At 36.7% G+C, this 21,498-nt stretch overlaps 1 protein-coding gene and 1 pseudogene across 9 annotated transcripts in view; both read left to right on the top strand.

Moving 5' to 3' along the window:
- Nucleotides 1-2,011: 2,011 nt before the first annotated feature.
- Nucleotides 2,012-21,498, top strand: part of PIKFYVE (phosphoinositide kinase, FYVE-type zinc finger containing) — a 73,482-nt gene continuing 53,995 nt past the window's right edge. For 3 of the 9 annotated variants that reach the window (XM_023536258.1, XM_023536254.1, XM_011369637.2), the window contains exons 1-8: nt 2,020-2,287; nt 5,964-6,144; nt 7,495-7,644; nt 7,888-7,923; nt 10,625-10,743; nt 11,448-11,619; nt 13,476-13,683; nt 15,435-15,524. In XM_023536258.1, the coding sequence (XP_023392026.1) occupies nt 5,973-6,144; nt 7,495-7,644; nt 7,888-7,923; nt 10,625-10,743; nt 11,448-11,619; nt 13,476-13,683; nt 15,435-15,524 (947 nt within the window). In that variant the 5' untranslated portion in view covers nt 2,020-2,287; nt 5,964-5,972. Of the gene's footprint in view, nt 2,288-5,963; nt 6,145-7,477; nt 7,645-7,887; nt 7,924-10,624; nt 10,744-11,447; nt 11,620-13,475; nt 13,684-15,434; nt 15,525-21,498 lie in introns of those variants that run through there. The other 6 variants (XM_011369636.2, XM_023536256.1, XM_023536260.1 and 3 more) reach the window with 6 other exon arrangements.
- Nucleotides 21,360-21,478, top strand: LOC111745347 (annotated as a pseudogene).

The raw sequence follows: 21,498 nt of genomic DNA, 5'->3' as shown, positions 1-21,498 counted from the left end.
ATTAGGGGCTTGACTGGGCTATATCCTGTTCATATGATCTCTGTATCTAACTTATACTTCATTGTAGGTTTATGAAATATTAATATTTGACAGTCTAATTACAAAGGCGGACTCTTTTTACTTTTTTTTTCTTTTTCTTTTTTTGAGCAGAGACTTGAGTATGTTTATGGGCTGAAGAGAAAAAGTCATTGGAAAAGGAGAGGTTGAGGATATGGTGCAATCTCCCAGGTGAGATAGGAGAAAGCAGATTGGGGGCTGGATGGATTGAGCTGGGGAAGACAAGACCCCTTTCTCCCAGAGTTGAGGGCGGAAGGTAGACCAGGGTACATGTAGATGCAAATAAATGTGGTGGTGGTAGTGGTTAGGTTGTTAGGGGTCACACCCAATAAATAACCTCGGCTTTTTCACTCAGGTAGATGAGATTCTCTGCTGAGAATGATAGTCAAGGTAGTGTGTGTGTGTGTGTGTGTGTGTGTGTGTGTGTGTGTGTGTGTGTGCGTGCGCGCTCGGGTGCGTGTGTGTAATAGCAGTAGTGAGAAATGGAAGAGGAAGCTGACCGCCAACTCCTAGGATAATTGTGTGGGCCCCTCTGAGGGTAGTGACAGAGATTTGTACTAGTATCAGGCTTCAATGCTACTCTCTAGCAGCTGAGAAGGCAAACTAGGTAGGGATTTGTCGAAACTCTTGAGGAAAAGGGTGTGCAGAATTTAATTAAAATAGCACCCCACTTTGGGTTTAATTTCCTTCCCAACTGCTCCTGCCAAGCCTGTGATTGGGATTAGTGGGTCTTGGCATGTTTTCTTCAGCTAACAGTACAATGCTCATCACAGGGCAAAATGATGGATAATGCAGGTTAAGCAGTATGGAGCTTGGTAACTTTATTTGCACCAGTCTTTGCAACTTGAAATTTGAATGAAAAGATTAGCTATAGATCATCGATGTAAGAAACATCCAAACCTGTAGAGAATTTTTATGAGTTTATTTGAGCTAAATAGGAAGCAAAATCTCAACAGATTGAGAAAATGCTCCAGAGAATGGCAGTTCACAGCTTATTTTATACATTAGAATAAAAGGAGATGTAAGGAGAGGTACATAAAATCCATTGGTGATAGACTAAGGGGGTGGAAGAAAGCCAAGGAGGATCTCTGGGATTGGATAAAAAGTAAAACAGAGAGACACATAAATCTTTTACATTGATGGGTACAGGATAGTTAATAATGACCGTTTCCATCACATAGAGATGTAATTTGGGGTACAAGATAACAACGAGGGGTTCTGTGGTCTGTGCTCTGGCATATTTGCAGTTGTGCCTTGAGGGGTCTGGAAAAGAAGATTACTCTGACACGAAAGTATGTTATCTTAGAAGCAAAACACAATAGATAGGTTCATGTAAGGTAAAGATTGACCTTTCCAAGGGAAGCTACAGGCCTAGGACATGACTACCGCTATGACTTGCTTTTTTTTTATGTTCAGACCATCTTATGTGGTTACTTTTGGTCTCCGAATTTGTACTGTCCGCCATGCATGCCTCCCCTGAACTTGTCAGATTTAGTATGTGGCCCCTTTTTCGTCCACAGAGCTAATATCACTTCCTCTGGGTTAGACACTATTCCAAATGCTTTGCGAGCAAAGCTTTACTTAACCTTCAAAAAAATTATCTGTTAAATGGATACTACTATTAGCCTCATTTTACAGATAAGAGGCCTGGGGCCTAAAGAAGTTACTAATTTCTTTAAGTTCACGTGATTAATTATTAGCAGAGTCACCCAAGTCTGACAAGTCTCCTGTCTGGGTAGAAGCCCTCTATATCACACGAATATCTGTAAGAACGAGGAGCGCAGTCACATATTCTGAGTGCTCACATCATCGAACACATACGGTAACCGCCAGCCAGCCTGCCCTCATCCGGTGACCCCGCACGCGTGATGCTCACGCGCGCAGCCGCTCTGGCTTCCTCTAGGAAGGCTGAGGAAGCCTAACCTGGGCCCAACTGTCGAGAACGACTCTATCTGGGCTGGACTCCCTCTGCCTGAGCGTCTGATCCGAGCGTCGCGCGCTTGGGGAGGAAAGGGCGGAGTCGGCGGCTGGCAAAGTTGCGGATTGGAGGGGAGGAGAAACTGAGGCCGGAGCCTTGCGGGGGAAGCGAGAAACCGCATCAACCATGTAAGCCGCTCTGCTTCCTACCGCAACTGCCAGCGGCCCGTCTTCCCCGGCGCTTTCAGTGTCTGAACGGGGTGTAGCGGCGGCTGGGCTGGAAAGGTCTGCAGGGCCCCGGCGGAAGGCGCAGGTAAGGGCGGGGGCCTGGCGCGCCGCCGGCTGGGGCTGAGTTGGGGAACGAAGCCGGTTTGGAGAGCTCGGGAGCCGGAGAGGAGGGGAACGCTGAAGTGAAGGCGAGAGCTGGGGCTCCCCAATCGTGGCTGGAGGCCGGGCTGCGACTGAGGCTCGGCAAGAAAGGGCAGAGAACCTGTGCCCGCAGTTAGCCGGGGAATCTCCTGATTCCTCGGTTGCCCCTTTGCCTACGAGTGGGGAAGGGGCCTGGTAGGGCTGTTCTTGAAGGGGTTTCCTTGGAAACATTCGAAGTCTCCTCGCCCCTCTGTTTTTCTGTGCACCTAAGCCGATTTTGGAATTGTAGCCTAGTTGCTCCTTCCTCTGGTTGAGCTCTGAGTCTGTGTGTCTTAGGTGCATCTGTAGTCTGGGAAAAAAAGTTCATGAGCTGCAGACACGACGGCGTTAGTGGGGTTTCAAATATGTATATGCCTCCTTAAAGGCTTGCTTCTGCTATTTGAGGCTATTCCATTTCTGCCTCTGTTGCAAAGTCTCTGAAGAGACTTGATGTCTCAATTAGTATTTTCCCTTTGCTTAGAATGTTCTCAACAAGAGGATGAGATTAGAATGTGATGGATATTTTTAAGGAATTGTCTTCGGTCTGATATAGGGATTATTATAAGACATTATTATCAGTATATATGAGATGCTAGAATTTTGTATAAAGCAAGTTATTTTTGTTTATCTGATGCATGTATTTGTTAAATTCTCATGTACTGATTCAGTGCATCCTCTTGTAAAATTGGTACGATATTGACAGTAGAGGCAGTCGCTTTGTATATTGCAGTTTTATTTCTGATGTGTTTGAATCTTATTTCTGATGCATTTGAATCTTGTTTTCTGCCACTCTAAAATTTCCACTCTACCAGGATTCTTAAAAAAATAGTCTTAGTTTTTCCTTCAGTTGGAGTTGGGGTTGTGACAAAAATTGGGCAGGTTAAAGCTCCTCTGTAGAGCAAAGCTACTTTCCTGTGTCCTCCCCATTAGGGGGCGGAGGGGGGGGGAGGTAGAGTAATATCGATCACGTTGTGGTTTTCCTTTAGAGATTCTTTTGGCATGTCGATCAAAAATTGAACCAAAAAATCTTTGTTGATGGAAACTAAACATTTCTAGTATTCAGCTGTCCTATATTATTAGATATATTTTGAGTACTTTTTAAAAACCCTACTTAGAAATGACCTGATGTTTGGATTTTTTCATCAACTAAAATTTTGATATCGGTTGGTCGATCAGATTTATTTTCTAAATTTTAGTATCTGATTACCCTTCAGATTGGCTTAAGTTACAAGATAGCATGAAGTGGGTCTGCATATAATAGCCTTCAAATGAGAAGAGGCAAAGTATTACTGGTGGTATATTAGAGGTCTTTGGATGAGTAGGTTAATACTTATAATTATCGTTTAGGAAAGAGTCTTAGTTTTTATCACAGTTATTAAGCTGCCGTAGAATAAGTGTTGTAAGATAGTTTTCTCAGGATCCTGGTGTTATTATGTATTTTTAAGATTAACCCTATGTGATTGTATTTATGTTTCAGAGATTACATTTGTGTAGTATTTTTGTGGTAAATTTTATCTTCACATCTCCATAGCTTAATAAAAGTTTTGTATTTTAGAAGTAATGCTAAGATTCTTCAGGTAGATTGCTAGCTCTGCTTCTGGTCTTCTGGTGTTTTTTTTTTTTCCCCTGTTCTTTTTTTTTTTATTCATTTAATACAAACAAAGTCTGTTAGCTTTTTTTTTTGCTTACGGAAAGTAAAAGTTAACATCTTGACTGTAAATCCTTTCAAAAGTCTAAATATTTGACCCTTACTCAAACTTTTAGAAACATTAACTCCGATGTAACCCTAGATGAGGTTATTGCATTGATTGCTACATACTGATTATTAATTCAAGAAGTTCCCTAGCCAATTGTTCATGGAAGTCAGAATTATTTTTTCTATTATTCTGAACTTCTAGTGTGAATCATTTACCCTGATCCTAAGGACTGCATAACTATCAAGATATTTAAGCTGATGATCTCCAGACCTGTTGGTGCTTCTGGTGTTAACTTGTGTCAAAGTAGAACGTAGGCTGATTTCCGAGGCCTGAAGGTTGTTACTGCCATCACATTATTCTTTCTCTCCAGTGCTCTTTTTCCTATTTCAGCTTTTGGAGTTTACATTTGCCGAGTCCTAGGCTTATTTCCTAACCCTTTGTGCTGGCCTATGGATTGTCATGACACTTCAGAAGGATTGTTTACTACCCTCCCTAATAGAAGATGATGTTGGAGACCTTCCTTCCATTTCTCCTTCCTCCTTTTCTCTCCCTACCTCTCTTCTTTCTCTGCTCCTATCTTCTCCTTCCTCCTTTCCTTTCCCTCTCCCTCCGTTCCAATAAGCATTTACTGCCAAAATTCTGTTCATCATTGGTTTCATTTCTGCTTGGTTTAATTAATTTATTAAGTAAATTATTAAACAGGCAATATCTTGAGTTGTTAGAATTCAGATAGCCTAGAATTGGAAATTTGTGAAGAGCTACAAAAGTAATTTTGCTCTAAAAGAGAATTCTGGGGTGAAACTTGGGATTTAGTTACATCTCTACCAATGACTAGTTATATGACCTTCAAGTAAGTTGTTTTAGGTTCAGGGTACATTGGTTGCCTCGAAGGTAAAATATAGTAATAAGGTCAGTTCTGTGTGCCTTCCAGGATTTTTGTAAAAATTAAATGAGATACATATGATTTTGAAAGTGAAAAGTGTTTTATAAGCATGCAGTGTCCTCTTTGTAAAGTGTAAATTATGTTACAAACTATAGAATTTTAACGACTAGAGTTATGCATAATTCATGGCTCTTTTATTCGAAGTATTTACTATGGCGAAAAATAGACATCACTGCTTTTCTGTAACCTCCATCTGGTGATGTGGTTATCCTTATTGCTTTGGTTGAATTATGAATTTCGGTTATTTAATAAAAGGCCTTTTATGATCTTCATTTTAATGTCTATGTGGGTGTAGGCTAAAAAGGAGAAAAACCGGGTTCGCATGCCTAGGAGGAAGATGATGAGGAACAGCTCGTTCATTTGGATAGTTCTGAAGGCATTGAGGCTTAGCTTGAGGTACTTTTGGAGGTTATATAGAAGTGTCATTAAGGGATGACTATTTAATTTTCTTGGAAATATTTATCTTTTATATTTTTTAAAAGAAAAAATTAAAATAAGTAAAAGCTTTGAGAAATTTCTATGCTTGTGTAAAACCAGTTTTCCTCCATAACTTTAAAAAGCTATCGAATATTATTTTTTCCAAAAAAATCTTAAAATGAAAAAGATGTAAATTGTGTGAAAATACTTTTTTCTTTTTACCTGTTCACATTTGTGCCTTACCTCCAATTTTTAAAAATAATGTTTATATTTTCTGTAATTTGAGTAGCAATGTTGAAAATTAGATTGGCTCTGTAATTATTGGTTTAGGTGATTGAGACTTTCTTATGATCTAGACTGTAGAGTTTTCAAGCCTTAATTTGGAGTACATGCTAAACTAGATTTATTTACTCTTTGGTTTTCACAGGTCTGAATTTTCAGAGTCAGATTTTTAGATATTTAGAGATGCTAGAATTAATTTTTGGGCTTCTTGAAGAACTTTTATCTTTTTTTTCGTTTTTTAGACTCATGAAATGGCCACAGATGATAAGACTTCCCCAGCACCGGACTCTGCCAATGATTTGCCTCCAGCTCCTACTAGTCCTTCTCATCTCACACACTTTAAACCTTTGACTCCTGATCAGGACGAACCTCCTTTCAAGTCAGCATATAGCTCTTTTGTAAATCTCTTTCGATTTAACAAAGGTAAGACATACTCTTAAAGATCAGAAAACCTATAAATTTGATTCTCTGAATTCTCTTGTTCAGCTTTCATGTGTCTGCAAGACAATGAATTCTTAACAAGAAGAAAGCTTTAGTTATAGGTCACTGGGGTTTACTGTTTAAGAAAAGAAAGCTAGAATTTTCACTGTAATCTTAATTGTTGGCAACTGAAGATCTGAATTGAAACTAAATGTTAAAAGGAGGTCTCTTTTTAAGGTTATCATTTTTTCCCCCTTTCTGAGTATATTTCAACTTTCTTAAGTTCACAGAAGACTTTGTTCTTTTAGGGGTTAATAGCCAAAACAGTTTAATTAAAGCAATGAAACTAAAAGGATCAGCACATGGGAGAAAAGGTTATTTTTCAAAAATGGAAACCATCAGCAGGCCTGTTGTTGATTGACTTAAAACCATCAGGTTAGGTGTAAATGTAATGCTATCAAATTAAAAAATACCTTTAAAATGAGCTTTTTTAAAGTAATATATTTTTTACCTGGAAGAAAAATTGAGAAAACATGACCTACATCTTTTGCTTTATATTTGGCTGTATTATTTGAAATGGGTTAGAAAGTAATACCTTTTGTTGTAGGGAATTTGGGGGTCATTAGTTTAATTAACTCAGCAGAAAATTTTAATAGTATTAACTGACTTTTATTAGTAGTCATGTTTAAAGCTCTGTAAAACCTATTACTCCATTTTTAAGATACTATTAAAAAAATAAACCTATTGTTTAGAATAGTTTTAGATTTACAGAAAAATTGGGAAGGTAGTACAGAGAAATCTCATATACCTCACACCTAGTTTCTTGTATTATTAACACTCTACATTAATATGGTACATCTATTACAATCAATGAATCATTATTGATATATTATTATTAAAGTATGTATTTTATTCACATTTCTTCAGTTTTTACCTAATGTTCTTTTTCTGTTCCAAGATCCTACTCAGAATACCACATGATATTTAGTTATCATAAGACAGCAATCCTTTATTTAGCAAAAGTTTTTCGATTACCTACTCTTCACTGGGTACTATTTTAATAGTTCAAGGGGAGTATCCTATGAACAAAACAGACCCTCCCCCTGCAAAATCTCTTTCATGTGAAGCTTGCATTCTATTTCCTTTAATATGCTCAAGATATTTCTAATGAAAAGTAAAACAAATTGAAGATCACACATACAAAGAATGTGATTATTGGCCTATAATTTTGCTACTTCCTTTTAATTTTTTTTAAAAACCTTAATTTTTAATTATGCATCTATTTCTTTCTCTTTGTTGAATTCTTTGAGTCTTAGTTTTTTTCAAATAATGCCAGGCTTTCCTTTGCTACAGAGAGAGCAGAAGGGGGCCAGGGAGAACAGCAGTCTGTAAGCGGAAGTTGGGCCAGCCCTCAGCTCCCTTCAAGAACACAATCGGTGAGGTCACCTACACCTTATAAAAAACAGCTTAATGAGGAACTCCAGCGGCGATCTTCAGTATTAGGTAGGACAGTGTTCTTACTTCCTTCTCTGAGTCATTGTTTCCCAGGTTGTTTATTGACTTAATGACTTAACTTTTCTGTTGTTTCAAATAGTCAGGCACTCCTCACAATTAATGAAGCTGTTATCTAGTTAGTGAAAGAATTTATAGATACCTAAAAAAAAATTCTTAAACATTTTATTAAACTGTAATTTAGACCAGAGATCCCCTGACTGTTTTTTGATTAATTACTTGCTTGGGTTTCAGCAGAGAACAGTTTGCAACATCCCCAGGAGAACACAGGTTAGTTTCAACTTTGCGAATGAATCCTGCATCCATTCTTGGGATGGCTTGTGTAATGTGATGTGCATGCCTCTGACTGCAGAACTCTCTCACTCCATTAGTGGGCTGCCACTTGCTCTTGGCCTTCTGTCCTTGTTGGGGTGCAAGCTGTCAATGTGGCTGGATAAGCTGAGCTCCTCTTGTCTATTTGTTCTCCATCCTGGTTTACTACATAGTCATCTCCTTCATCTTCATGCTCTTCTGATGAGTGTAGGTGGGGGATCAGTGCCTGAAAAGAGAGGCTAAATACAATGAGTTGTTTTATGTTTTATTTCTGTTAGATTGTTAAACTTGGTGCTTTGCCTAACACGGTGGTAGAAGGGCCAGAAGGGCCGTGAGGTGGCATAATCGAGGGAAAGGGTCGCAACATTGGAGATCAAGTGTCCCTGAACAGTGCCTTGTCTAGCCAGCCTTCCCCATGAAGTCCTCGAGTGAAAAATAGGCAGGTGCTAGTAATGGTGGTTGGCAGGAGGATATTTTAATTGCTAGTTGAGACTTCGTTCAGAACCGCCTTCTGGTGGTTCAGAAGGAGGAGGAGAAACCAGGCGGACGAGTTTCTGTCTAAAGAGTGGAACAGAGCTAGCTGCATCACCTCTAGGAAACTTCTAGGTTTCTAGAGCAATGAGCCTTTGCCTGGGTTATGACAGCCATTTGGAAGGAAGATCAGAAGGTGGGGAGGGGGAGAGGGAGAAAGGAGCTTTCTTTTTACTCCAAGGGATGGAAGGAAGAGACCATCTTTACTTTAACCTTTAACCTCAATAAACTCTCCTTAGCTTTTGAACCTGACCTGCGGTAACACTCCTGTTTTTGTTGAGGGAGCTCTTCTGACTAAATTGTATATTGAATTAAGCATAGTATTTCTTCATTTGTAAAACTGAGGAGTCAGAGTAGAATCTAATCTAGGAGTTCAAACTGGCAGCCTACCAGATCTTGCCTTGGTGTTGCAATAAACTTGAATTTCATTATCACTAGGTGGAGCTTGTAATGTCTGTTTTGCTGCAGTCCCCACCATTTCTTATTGTGTTGTATCGAGTCCACTTGATTCTTTGATTCTACCTTAGTTGCTAGAGGCTCAGAATCCTGGGACTTTTTGATTAATCAAGTTCCTTTTCCTACTAACAGGCTAAAATTTACTAGTTCTGTGACCTTAGGAAAGTCATTTAATTTTCTAATATCCATTTTACAAGAGAAGCACCTAAGATTGTCTAAGGGCAGAGTACGCAACCAGATTTTCTCTCAGGGCTGTTTCATCTCTCTCTGAGATCTCTGATTCTGTTGGTTTCAGGAACAGTCTTACTCTTCCTTTTCCAATGGCTGGTGCTGTGAGTACTCTCATATTACTAATTGGTTAAATGCAAGGGACGTCACAGTTAATGGTTGCCTGTGCATGGTCGTACAGCCATTACGATTCTAACAGCTCCCTCTGTCTCTTTTTCAACTCATCATGGAGAGTTGCTTTATATTGTGATACTCAAAAAATTTGGTCATCCTAATACTTATACCTTTTTATTCCAGTAACAACACTGAGGCGTCTGCTGACATTAGGACATTCTATTTATAGAAAAAGTTTTCTAACATAGGTGCTGTTTAGATAATTATTTCTGTATTTAAATTATCTTGAGAAGTTCTTCATCAGTTTAGATATAGATACCAGTCTCTCATTTTTTGGTAATCTTTTTTTCTCACCTAACCAAAACAAAGCACACCTAAAACAAATCTAGCAAACAAATGAGTTTGAGAAAGATGTAGAGTGGGGTGTTTTCCATCTTGCTTTGCCATAGATATTAGGTTAATGAATTTAAAATAGGGATGTTCATTCTTTTTGTCAAGCCACCTCCATCTCATCTTTAGGGATGAGTGAAAATTTCAGCAGTAATCTTGCTCTAAAATAAGCAAATAATGTATGACAGCTTTGGTGGGCACACCCCCTTCTGGCCACAAAGCTGGAATTTTGGCTTGTTTTATTATTGACAGAACTGGCTTCAGTGTTGCTAGTTTAAGTGTAAGTGATCCCTTCTGGTTTGGAGCTGCAGGCTTGGGGAGCTAGTAGGAAGGGTAGGATTGGAGTTCTAGCAATTCTTTGGTAGTTTTAATCTTCTTGGACATTGGTGAAGGAAGGTCTGTGGGTAAATTACCATCGTGGATGTCCTGAGGTCTGTCAGACTCTTTGGGGACTGGGCTGTTAAATTCCTTTCTGATCACCTGCTGCACGAGACTTTCGATACGTGATCTGTAGACTAAACTGAACTGTTCAACCCTGTTGCTGACTGCGCGGCTGTAGAGACCAAGCTAGGTTAACTCACTGGATTGCTTTCTCTTCTGCTAAATTTCTACAGGTGTTTATTATGTCTTGGGACCAAAGGGCCCAAGAAATCATTAATGAATTTTGGGTCATTTAAGCAGTCCTCCCATTTCAGGCCTTAAAACCATCATCTGCCTCAGACATTCCTTGTCTTAGGTAGCCCTTACTTGCTTGTGAACAACCTCTTACGTTTCTAAAGACTAGTTTTAACTCTCAATCCATATCACTAGTTGGGAGAACATAAGTTTATGCTAGCAATAAGAGGCACTGTGCATCACATATATACTTTGTTTTACACAGATACTGGAGACTATTTACAAGATTGCTTTTTATTTTTTATTTTTGATAAATATGATTCAGAAACAAGAAGGAAAGCTGAACCTTCTTTTGGAGGTCATGATCCTCGTACAGCCGTTCAACTTCGAAGCCTCAGCACAGTATTAAAACGCCTCAAGGAAATCATGGAGGGGAAAAGCCAGGTACTGTCCAGGGGCTTTAGATTACTTATTAAGCAATTATATGGAGCTTGTGCCATACTCACTGAAAATAGCGTAATGTTCTTGAAAGAAAAATCAGCCAGTACTTCTTCTAGCTATGAACACCATATTTTTACACACAGGTACTTCGTTTTAATTTATCTATTTTTCCCCTTTATAGATAGTGCTTTGTGTGTTCTCTTTAAGAAGTGTTTATCTAGCCCAATGCCAGTAATTATTCTTCCATGGTTTCTTCAAGAAGCTCTATTATTTGTATGAAGTTTAAGGATCAGTCTTCATTTTTTTCTCATGGCTGTCCAATTGGATTCAGCACCATTTTCTTTTTTTTTGAAAATACCATCCTTCTCTGAGTGTAATATAAATCTTGTCATAAATTCATTTATATGTGTGAGTGTGTGCCAGGGCTCTCTCTTCTGTTCCATAACTCCTTTTTTTTTTTTATTCTTGAACTAATACTCTTAAAATTATTATAGCTTTAGAATAAGTCTTGATGGCTGGTAATATAAGTCCTTCAACTTTGTTCTTTGAGATGGTCTTGGTCATTTTGGCCTTTTGTATTCCCGTATGAATTTTAGAAATAGCCTGTCAAGTTTTGCAAAATAAACCTTCTAGGGTTTTGATTAACATTTGCCATTGCATCTTGATAATCAGTATTTTCAAGCTTTCACATATTTTTGTTGTTACAGGATAGTGACCTGAAGCAATACTGGATGCCAGATAGCCAGTGTAAAGAGTGCTATGATTGTAGTGAGAAATTTACAACCTTTAGGCGCCGACACCATTGCCGGCTGTGTGGGCAGATTTTCTGTAGTCGTTGCTGTAATCAAGAAATCCCAGGAAAATTTATGGGCTACACAGGTAAGTGCATTTTATTGACAGTTTTAAAATTTTTAAAGGTCATAGCGATAAAATAGTTATAATATAGAATTGATGTTAAGCCAGTTTTTATTTTGGGCTTTATGCGTGAGCCCTGGGGAACACAGAGGTGAGGGAGACACAGCATTGCTGTTAAGGACTTTATAGTCAAAGAATAAAGTAGGTGGGGATGTTCTTAAATAAGTAGAATAAAAGACAGTGTATCATAGATGCTATCCAAAACCGTCGGGGCATTAACATTTTTTGGAGAAGGTCGTTAGAGTAGTTTACTAGTTTATATTACTAGAGAGTTTTCATTGTACAGACTATAGATCATCCTTGAGTAATATGACACTGTGCTTTAGCAAATTGCATTTTATGCATATTCTTCCATAAATTTTAGCAGTACAGAAATTTTAAATTATTCGTTGAAGCAGAAACTAAATAATGGTGTGTGAATTTATACAGTGATTTGGGAGTGGAAGGTGGGCAGAAGTTACCGAAAAGGAAGCACTCGTAGCATCTCTCTCATGGTATTTTTGTTATCATGCAGATCTTTCTTTTGGCCTTACTCACTTTTTTCTCTCACCTGGACTGCTATAGAGTTGAGACCTGAATTATCTTTCATCTGGATTATGGCTATAGCTTTTGAAAAGATTTTTTACCATTAGTTTTTTCCTACCTCTTAATTCATTTTTCATACTCTAGTCAGCATTCTTTGTTAAGTGTTAATTTGATCATGCAGGATATTCCCCTGCCTAAAACCCTTTCAGAACTCCCATTACCCTTAAGATAAAGTCTTGTTAACATGGTTTGTGTGTTAGTTTCCTAGGGCTGCCATAACAAAACACTACAAACTAAGCAAAATACGAATTTTGCTTAAAATACATGCATAATTTAATAAAACTGAGTATAATAATAGTCTTAAAATGAAATAAAATGAAACAAATTATATTTGGTAGTAATTATGATAAAAACACAGTACAATTGACTTTAAGAAATCTTTTGTTCTATGTCACATCAGTTTTCTAATATTAGTGGTAGAAAATTTAAGGTCGAATTGTTAAATAACATGTTACTTGTAAAGTTTAATTATCTTACCTCATTTTTTTTAGCATTTTATTTATTATTAGTATTATTGGTTAGACATTTATATATATATTACCTCCTTTTTTAGTACACTTAAGCCTTAATAGAATTAACACAAATAATTGTTACAGAAAAACAGGGTAGAAATGAAAACTTATATTTGGGCAGGACTGCATCCTAAATAAAATTACAACATTTAAAAGTCTTAAATAATCTTGTTGTTTGTTCTCCAAAAAATATTGCATTTCCATCCTAGCTTTCACTATAAGCATTTCCTTAACAATCTCCCCCATATTTTATATTGTCTGCAAGCCTCTTTTGTTTTTGGTTTTTAAATGGTGCCCCCTTGTGGAGACCACTCTTCAGGGCTCCACAGTGAAGACCCAAATGACATTTTTCCACCTTAATTTTGCCTTTGTGTTGGTTTATTTACTGAATTTAAATTTTTTTGAACCTGTTCCTTATTTCACTTTTAGAACCTTGAAAAATACTCTTTTAATCAGAGTTTTCTAGTATTATTGAGTGACATTTTCTTGTTATAAATATTTGAGGTAATTTGCATACTTGGATGAATTTATCATAATAATGATTTTTAAGATATATAACAGCTAAAAAAATTATTTACTGTTTAAAAACATTTTTTTGGTAGACCTCACTTGAAAGCACTTCCCTGTTATTAGATTAACTATTAACCCAAAGATTTAATATGTTCTGTTAAGTAATATCTTGTTATCTTTTACTTAATTTTCTTCTTTTTTTTTCTTTTCTAGGGGACCTCCGAGCTTGCACATACTGTAGAAAAATAGCCTTAAGTTATGCTCACTCCACAGACAGTAATTCCATTGGGGAAGACTTGAATGCTCTTTCGGATTCCGCTTCCTCTGTGTCTGTACTTGACCCGGGTGAACCCCGAACACCTGTTGGGAGTAGAAAAGCCAGTCGCAACATATTTTTAGAGGATGATTTTGCCTGGCAGAGGTACTGTCACTTAAATATCATTTTATTTATTTTTGAAAAATACTGTCTTGTGAACTATGAGTGCTTTTAGTTAACCTTTACCTTCTTTGAATTGTTTCCTGCAAATTCCTCATTTTCTCCTTTTTCTTTGGCTTGCCTCCAGAAGGATCACAGATGTTTATGGACAGTGATTATATTGACCAATTAAACTGTAAGCTCTACAAGAGGAGAGACTTTATATCTTCCCTATTCACTGTGCTATACCTGACACCAAGAACAGTGTATGGCCAATGTATGATCATGATATTTGTTGAATAGGCATTAGGAGTTATTGAGATTAATAATTTCTAATGTAGTTTTCTTAGGGAGAGTGCTCATAAGATTTGTATTCATAATATTTACAAATGAAATTAGATTTTTTTTCCTTCCTAAGGAATATTTCATGTTTTTGTGTATATCTAAATATGCTCAACTGACTGGTAGTGGAGGATGTTACTAACTTTTTACCTGGAATTATTTGAATTAGAATCCTAAATTCATCAGTTTCTGATTGTTTTCTTTAGCTAAATTTTTTTTTTTTTAGTGCATAATACCAAGTCTAGCCATGTTAAAGAGCTTAGAGTTTAACTAACATCTTTCTGATTACCCTTTAAGGGAGTGAGGAATTAGTATGTAACCAATGAATTTAAACAGGTCAGAAATGAATGAATTATAGCTACATTCCACATGTACGAATCTCAGAGACATAATGTAGAGTAGAAAATAAAGTTGCATTTATATCCAGTGACTATTTATATGAAATTTAAAAATATAAAGAACAAACACACTGTCTAGGGATACAAATATGGTAAACTTAAAGAAAAGGAAGAGACTGAAAACTCTAAAATTTACAACAGCAGTTTCATCGAGGGCAGGGAGGGGAGTGGGATTGGGTGGGGGAATACAAGCAGTTCAAAGTTAGTGGACTGTTCTAAATTGCTCTCTGGGTACATTGGTGTTTGTGGCATCATGCTTCTTTATGTGTTACGTGTGTTTTATACATTTTAAAGGTTAAGTCTACATTTAATAAGAAAGTATAGGGATTCTTTAGTTCTTACTTACTTTGTTAGTAATGCCTTTTAGTTGTACCTGGCCCTCTTGTGTGAGCCCAGAATTGGCAAATGTGATTTAATGAAATGAACCAGGTTTAAAAGCTTCCTGAACGTGTGGTATAGATGTCAAAGGGAGAATAATTTTAGGTTTTGTGCTAATTTTTTGTTTAATGTTCGCTCTCAGTCATCATATCTCTTCGGTAGGTACTACTTTCTCCTTTTGACAGATGTAGATGCTGAGGTTCAGAGAGATTAAGTAATATACCCAAGGTCACATAGCTAGTAAGAGGCACTTGCACCTGTGTTTGTGTGATTCTGCAGTGCTATTCCAGTGGGTTGTGGGGACTGAGAATAAAATATTTGAACTCAGGATCTCCGCTTCCCTATCACTTCAATCTTGTATATATCATGTGAAAAGGAGTTCTATAAGTATTTATCCAACCAATTTTATTATTTTAATGACATTCCATATACTTAATAAATATCAGTATTTTGGCATTTGATGTAATTAAGATAAAGTCCATACTGTTTCCACCTTAATTAAAGAAAATAAAAATGACCTATAATCTCATTATTGCAAAGGAAAAACAATCTGCTTTTAAATGTTAAAGCATTTCATTGAAATTGGATTTGCTTGTTACTGTCCCAGATCATCTCAGTGTTTTCTTTTTTTCTTTATAGTTTGATTCATCCAGACTCCTCAAATACTGCTCTTTCATCAAGGCTTGTATCTGTTCAAGAGGATGCTGGGAAATCTCCTGCTCGAAATAGGTAAATGCCAAATGAAAACACTGTATTCCGTGTCTGTTTTTCTTATTCTTTTTTTTTTTTTCATAATAATGAGAAGAACAAACAGATAAAAAAGGGTGGGATTTCTTAGCTCTAAAAGCTGTATTAAACTATCAGTTCCCTTTCACTAGTCAGCTCTTGCTTGCACTGAGTGGCTCTTTTCCACTGTTCTCCACTGGCTTCAGATCTTGGAATGGATACCCTCCTCCTCTAGCTTAGCAGATGAGCTCACTTTCTATTATGTAGCAGAAGAGATAATGGAAGAGAACTTCCTCACTCTTAACAACACTTGTTAACTTGATTACATTTGGAGTTGATTTTTCTCTTTTCTACTTCTTAATTCATTCTCCATTCATGTTCTGGATCTGATCCCTTCTCATTTTTTATTAGGTATCCTATTAAGGGTCTATATCTTCCCCCTCTCTCTGCTGACTCTTTGCCATCAGTGTTTAAACAAACTCCAGGCACCTATTAAAAACAAACAAAAATCCTTCTTTCGTTTCATCTCTAGTTACCTTTTTCTCAATTATTTCTTTTTTTCTTAGCCAAACTCCCTGAAATAGTTGCCTATAATTATTCTACAACTGCACACGTCCTTCTTTTTCAACTTACTATACCTTCCTCATGTGTGGACCTCCCCACTGAAAACACTTTCGTTTTATAAGTTTAAGTGGTGAATCAGTCCTTATACACCTGAGGAACTAGACATCTGAGTCACTATGGTTTTAACATACTTTCAGTTTATTCTTTGAACAAGTATTATTAAACACCTACAAACTAGGTACTTGGAATACAGCAGTGAATTAAAGAGACAAAAATTTAAATCACCAAAAAAACAAGGAATAGAGGCGAAGAGTGGAATTCTAAATTGTGTGGTTAGTGAAGACGTCACTGAGAAGGTGACATTTGAGCAAAGATCTGAGGTTGTGAGGGACATTTTGTAGAGAGTGTACTAAGAAAATGGACTAACAAGTTCCTGAGAGGGAACACGCCCATCAAGGAGTAAGTAACAAGAGGTCTTGTGTCCTTGGAGTAGAGCAGTCCTGCTGTTAGTGGGGAAAGAACTTTGTCATTTACTCTGGGTGAAATGGGAAGCTACTGGAGAGTTTGCTTAAAAAAATTAATTATTTTGAAAATATTTTAAACTTGAAAAAAGTTGCAAGAATAATAATAAATTTTCATGTATTCTTAAGTTTCACTAACGTACATTTCACCCATTTGCATTACTTTTTATGTAATATGCTGTTATTTTTATGAAACATTTGAGAGTAAGTTTCAGATATCAGCATCCTTTACTTTTTTGTTTTTAATTAATAAACTTCATTTTGTAGAGGAGTTTTGGGTTCACAGCAAAATTGAGTGAAAAGTACAGCCTCCCCCGCTATAAATATCCTTCACCAGAGTGGTACATTTGTTACAGTTGATGTACCGACTCCAGCATTATCATTATCACTCAAAGTCCATAGTTTACATTAGGATTCACTCTTGGTGTTGCACACTCTGTGGGTTTGGACAAATGTATAATGAAGTGCATCCACTGTTGTGTAGTATAGCATAGTTTCACTGCCTTAAACACCCTCTGTGCTCTGCTTATTCATCCTCTCCTCCTCCTAACCCATGGCAACCACTACTCTTTTTATTGTCTCCATAGTTTTGCTTTTTCCAGAATGTCATATAGTTGGAATCATGTAGTATGTAGCCTTTTCAGATTGGTTTCTTTTGCTTAGTAGTGTGCATTTAAGTTGCCTCCATGTCTTTTCACAGCTTAATAGCTCATTTCTTTTTGGCGCTGATTAATATTCTATTGTCTGGATATATCACAAGTTTATTTACCCACTCACCTACTGGAGGATATCTTGGTGGTTTTCAAGTTTTGGAAATTTTAAATAAGGCTGCTGTAAACACCCGTGTGCAGGTTTTTGTGTGGTCATGTATTCAGTTCCTTTGGGTAAATACTAAGGAGTGTGATTGCTCGATCAATCATATGGTAAAGAGTCTGATTAGTTTTGTACAGAATTGCCAAACCGTCTTCCGGAGTGGCTGTACCATTTTGCGTTCCCATCAGCAGTGAGAGCTCCTCTTGTTCCACCTTCTTTCCAGTATTTGGTGTTGTCAGTGTTCTGGATTCTGGCCATTCTAATGGGTGTATGGTGATATTTCAGTGTTTTCATTTCCAATTCCCTACTGATATATGGTGTTGAAAATATGCTTCCTTGCCATCTGTATATCATCTTTGGTGAGGTGTCTGTTCAGGTGTTTGGCCTTTTATTAAATTGTATTGTTTGTTTTTTTGTTGAGTTTAAAGAGTTTTTTATATTTTGGTTAAATCCTTTTTTTCTCCTAGCCTGTGTGCCTTGTCTTCTAACTCTTGATGTCTTTTGAGAGAGCAGAAGTTTTTAATTTTAATCAAGTTCAACTTATCAGTTTTTTTTCTTTTCTGGATCATGCTTTGATTTTGTATCTAAAAAGTCATCATCATTCCCAAGGTCATTTAGATTTCCCCCTATGTTATTTTCTGGGAGTTTTATACTTTTATGTTTTACATTTAGATCTGTGGTCCATTTCAATTTAATTTTTGTGAGTGGTTCAAGGTTCGTGTCTAGATTCATTAATTTGCATGTGGGTGTATAGTTTATTCCAGCACCATTCATTGAAAAGACTGCATTTGCTCTATTGTAGTGCCTGTGGTCCTATGTTAAAGTTTAGTTGATTATATTTCTGGGGGTCTATTTCTGGGTTCTGTTCTGTTCCAGTGACTTATTTGTGTATTCTTTCTCCAATACCACACTATCTTGGTTACTGTAGCTGTATAATAAGTCTTAAAGTTGGGTTGTGTCAGTCCTCCAACTTTGTTCTTTTCTTCAATAATGTATTGACTATTCTGGATCTTTCGTCTTTCCATCTAAACTTTAGAATTAGTTTGTCAATATCCACAAAATAACTTGCAGAGATTTTTATTGGGATTACATTGAATCTATAAATCAAGTTGGGAAGAACTGACATCTTGACAATATTGAGTCTTCCTATCCATAAACATGAAACATCTCTTAATTTGTTTCGTTTTTTGATTTCTTTCATCAGAGTTTTGTAATTTTCCTTATGTAGATCTTGTCTGTACTTTGTTAGATTTATACCCAAGTATTTCATTTTGTGGGGGGTAGTAATATAAATGATAATGTGTTTTTAATTTCAAATTTCACTTGTTCATTACTGGTATTAGGAAAGAGATTAACTATTATATATTAGCCTTATATCCTGCAACCTTGCTATCATTGCTATTAGTTTTAGGAGTTTTTTTGTTGATTCTTTAGGATTTTTACATAGACAATCATGCCATTTGTGATCAAAGACAGTTTTTAATTCTTTCCAAATCTGTGTTTTTGTTTCCCTCTCTGGTATTACTGCTTAGCTTGTACTTTCAATATGATGTTGAAAAGCAGTGGTGAGAGGGGACATCATTACCTTCTTCCTGACGTTGGCGGGAAAGCTTCATGTTTCTCACCATTAGGTATTATGTTAGCTGTAGGTTTTTCGTAAATGTTCTTTATCAAGGAAGTTGCCCCCTATTCTTAGTTTTCTGAGAGTTTTTATCATCAGTGGTGGTTGGATTTTACCAAATGCTTTTTCTACCTCTATCAATATGATCGTGTAGTTTTTCTGTAGCCTGTTGTTGTGGTGGATTACATTGATTAATTTTCAAATGTTGAACCAGTCTTTTATAGTTGGGATAAATCTCATTTGATTATGGTATATAATTCTTTTTGTACATTGTTGGATTGGGTTGGTAAGACTTTGTTGAGAATTTTTGCATCTGTGTTCATGAGAGATATTGGTCTATAGTTTTCCTGTAATGTCTTTGTCTGATTTTAGTATTATGGTAGTGCTGACCTCAGAGAATGAGTTAGGAAGTAGTCCTCTGCTCTGTCTTCTGAAAGTGATTGTAGAGAATTGGTATAATTTCATAGTTAAGTGTTTCGTAGAATTCACCAGTGAACTCATCTGACTTAGTGATGAGCCCGTGAAAGGAATTTGGCATTTCTTTTAGTGTTTAGGTATCTAGCATTTCTTTTTGGTTCTTTCTTAGAATTTTCATCTCTGTGTTTACATTATCCATCCCTTTGTGCATGTTGTCTGTTTTTTTCTATTAAAGCCCTTAGCACATAAATTATAGTTTTAAAAATTTCTTGGTGTGAGAATTCCAACATTAGTGTTATATCTGACTCTGGTTCTGATGCTTGGTCAATCTCTACAAACTATGTGTTTTGCCTTTAATATGCTTGTAATTTTTTGTTGAAAATGGGCATGATGTACTGGGTAAAAGGAATTGCGATAAACAGGCCTTTAGTAATATAGTGGTAAGGTGTGGAGAGAAGGGAGTTGTTCTGTAGTCCTGTGATTAGGTTGTAGTCTTTTGGTAAGCCTGTGCCTGTCAACTGTGAGCTTTACAAGTGCTTCTCATTTTTTTCCACTTTAGATGGGACAAGATGGCTAGAGCTTTTCTTTATCTTTCATGATATTGGTATTTGTGAATAGGCTAGGCCAGTTATTTAGGAGAATGCCTATCAATTTGGATTTGTACGAGAACTTCCTTATGATTAGATTTAGCCTCTGCATTTTGGGGCCAGAATTCAACATAAATGATTCATCCTTATTAGTCTGTAATGTCTGAAAGGATATGATGCAAATTTATCTTGTTGATAATACTAACATGATCTCTTGATTAAAGTGGTTCTGGGTTTCTCAACTGTAAAGTTACCATTTTCCTCTTTGTAATTAGTAATATGTGGGAGAAATACTTTGGTACTGCATAAATATCCTGTTCCTTATCAATCTCTCACTCAGTAGTTTTAACATGCATTTATAAACTTGGATATAAACTTGGATGTTGCTGTCATGTGGATGGTATTTAAAGCTATGAACCTGGATGGAGATTATCAAAAGAGTGAGTGTGGAAAGTGTGGAAATAAGGACCAAGGACTGAGATTGGGGAAATAAAGAGGAACCAGAAAAGGACCTGACAAGGGGAGACCACTGATGAGGTGGGAGGAGAACCAGGACAGTGTGTTGTCTTAGTATTCAAGTGAAGACGGCTTTTCAGTGCGGCTTTTCAGTGAAGGAGGACATGTCAAGTATGATGAGGAGTGAAAACTGACCATTGGATTTCACAATAACCTTGATAGGCAATTTCAATGGGTCGTTCAGGGTTCAGAAGACCATAGAAGAAGAAGGAGACACTAGGAATTTTGATAGAGGAAAGGAGAGAAATGCAACAGAAGGATATGGAGTTGAGAGTTTTTTAAAAGATGGGATAAATTACAGAATTCCTTTGGGCATGTGCACACATACAGAGATAGCTGTGCTAATTTACAATATGTCTTCGTGTATTTTGAATGAATGCTAAGATAGATATAAATCTTGAGGAAAGATGTAATTTAGTCAGTGAGTACTGTCTCTAAGTAAAATAATAGTCAGCATTTTTACCAGTAGGCTACTTAATAGAGTACTTGACAATGAAATTAACTAATTTTCTTTTATTCTTCTTGCCACTATATCAGAATATATGTAGGGATGGTTAGAATGTTAGAGAAGCAGAGTGCATGGGTAATGCACACGTCAGAAAAGAGGTTTTAGTTAGTTGAATTGGCAACATCTCACTAAAAGAATAGACCAGGAAATAAATAACTGATTATTTAAAAAATCTTGCTTATAACATTTATTTGATACCAGTGGTTTCTCATGACCATTAAAAATTACTTTTTGCTAAACTTGTTACAAACCTGTGAGTAATTCCGTAAATTATTTAAAAAATATCTTTATGTCTATGGCCATGCTACCCTGAACAAGCCCAATCCTGTCTGATCTCAGAAGCTAAGCAGGGTTGGGCCTGGTTAGTACTTGGATGGGAGACCACCTAGGAAGACCAGGTGCTATAGCTGTAAAAAATAAAAAAATAAGG

The sequence above is a fragment of the Pteropus vampyrus genome, unplaced genomic scaffold, assembly GCF_000151845.1.
Source record: "Pteropus vampyrus isolate Shadow unplaced genomic scaffold, Pvam_2.0 Scaffold152, whole genome shotgun sequence".
Lineage (NCBI taxonomy): Eukaryota > Metazoa > Chordata > Mammalia > Chiroptera > Pteropodidae > Pteropus > Pteropus vampyrus.
Note: the sequence above shows the minus strand (reverse complement) of the source record. Positions and strands in the feature narration are given on the sequence as shown.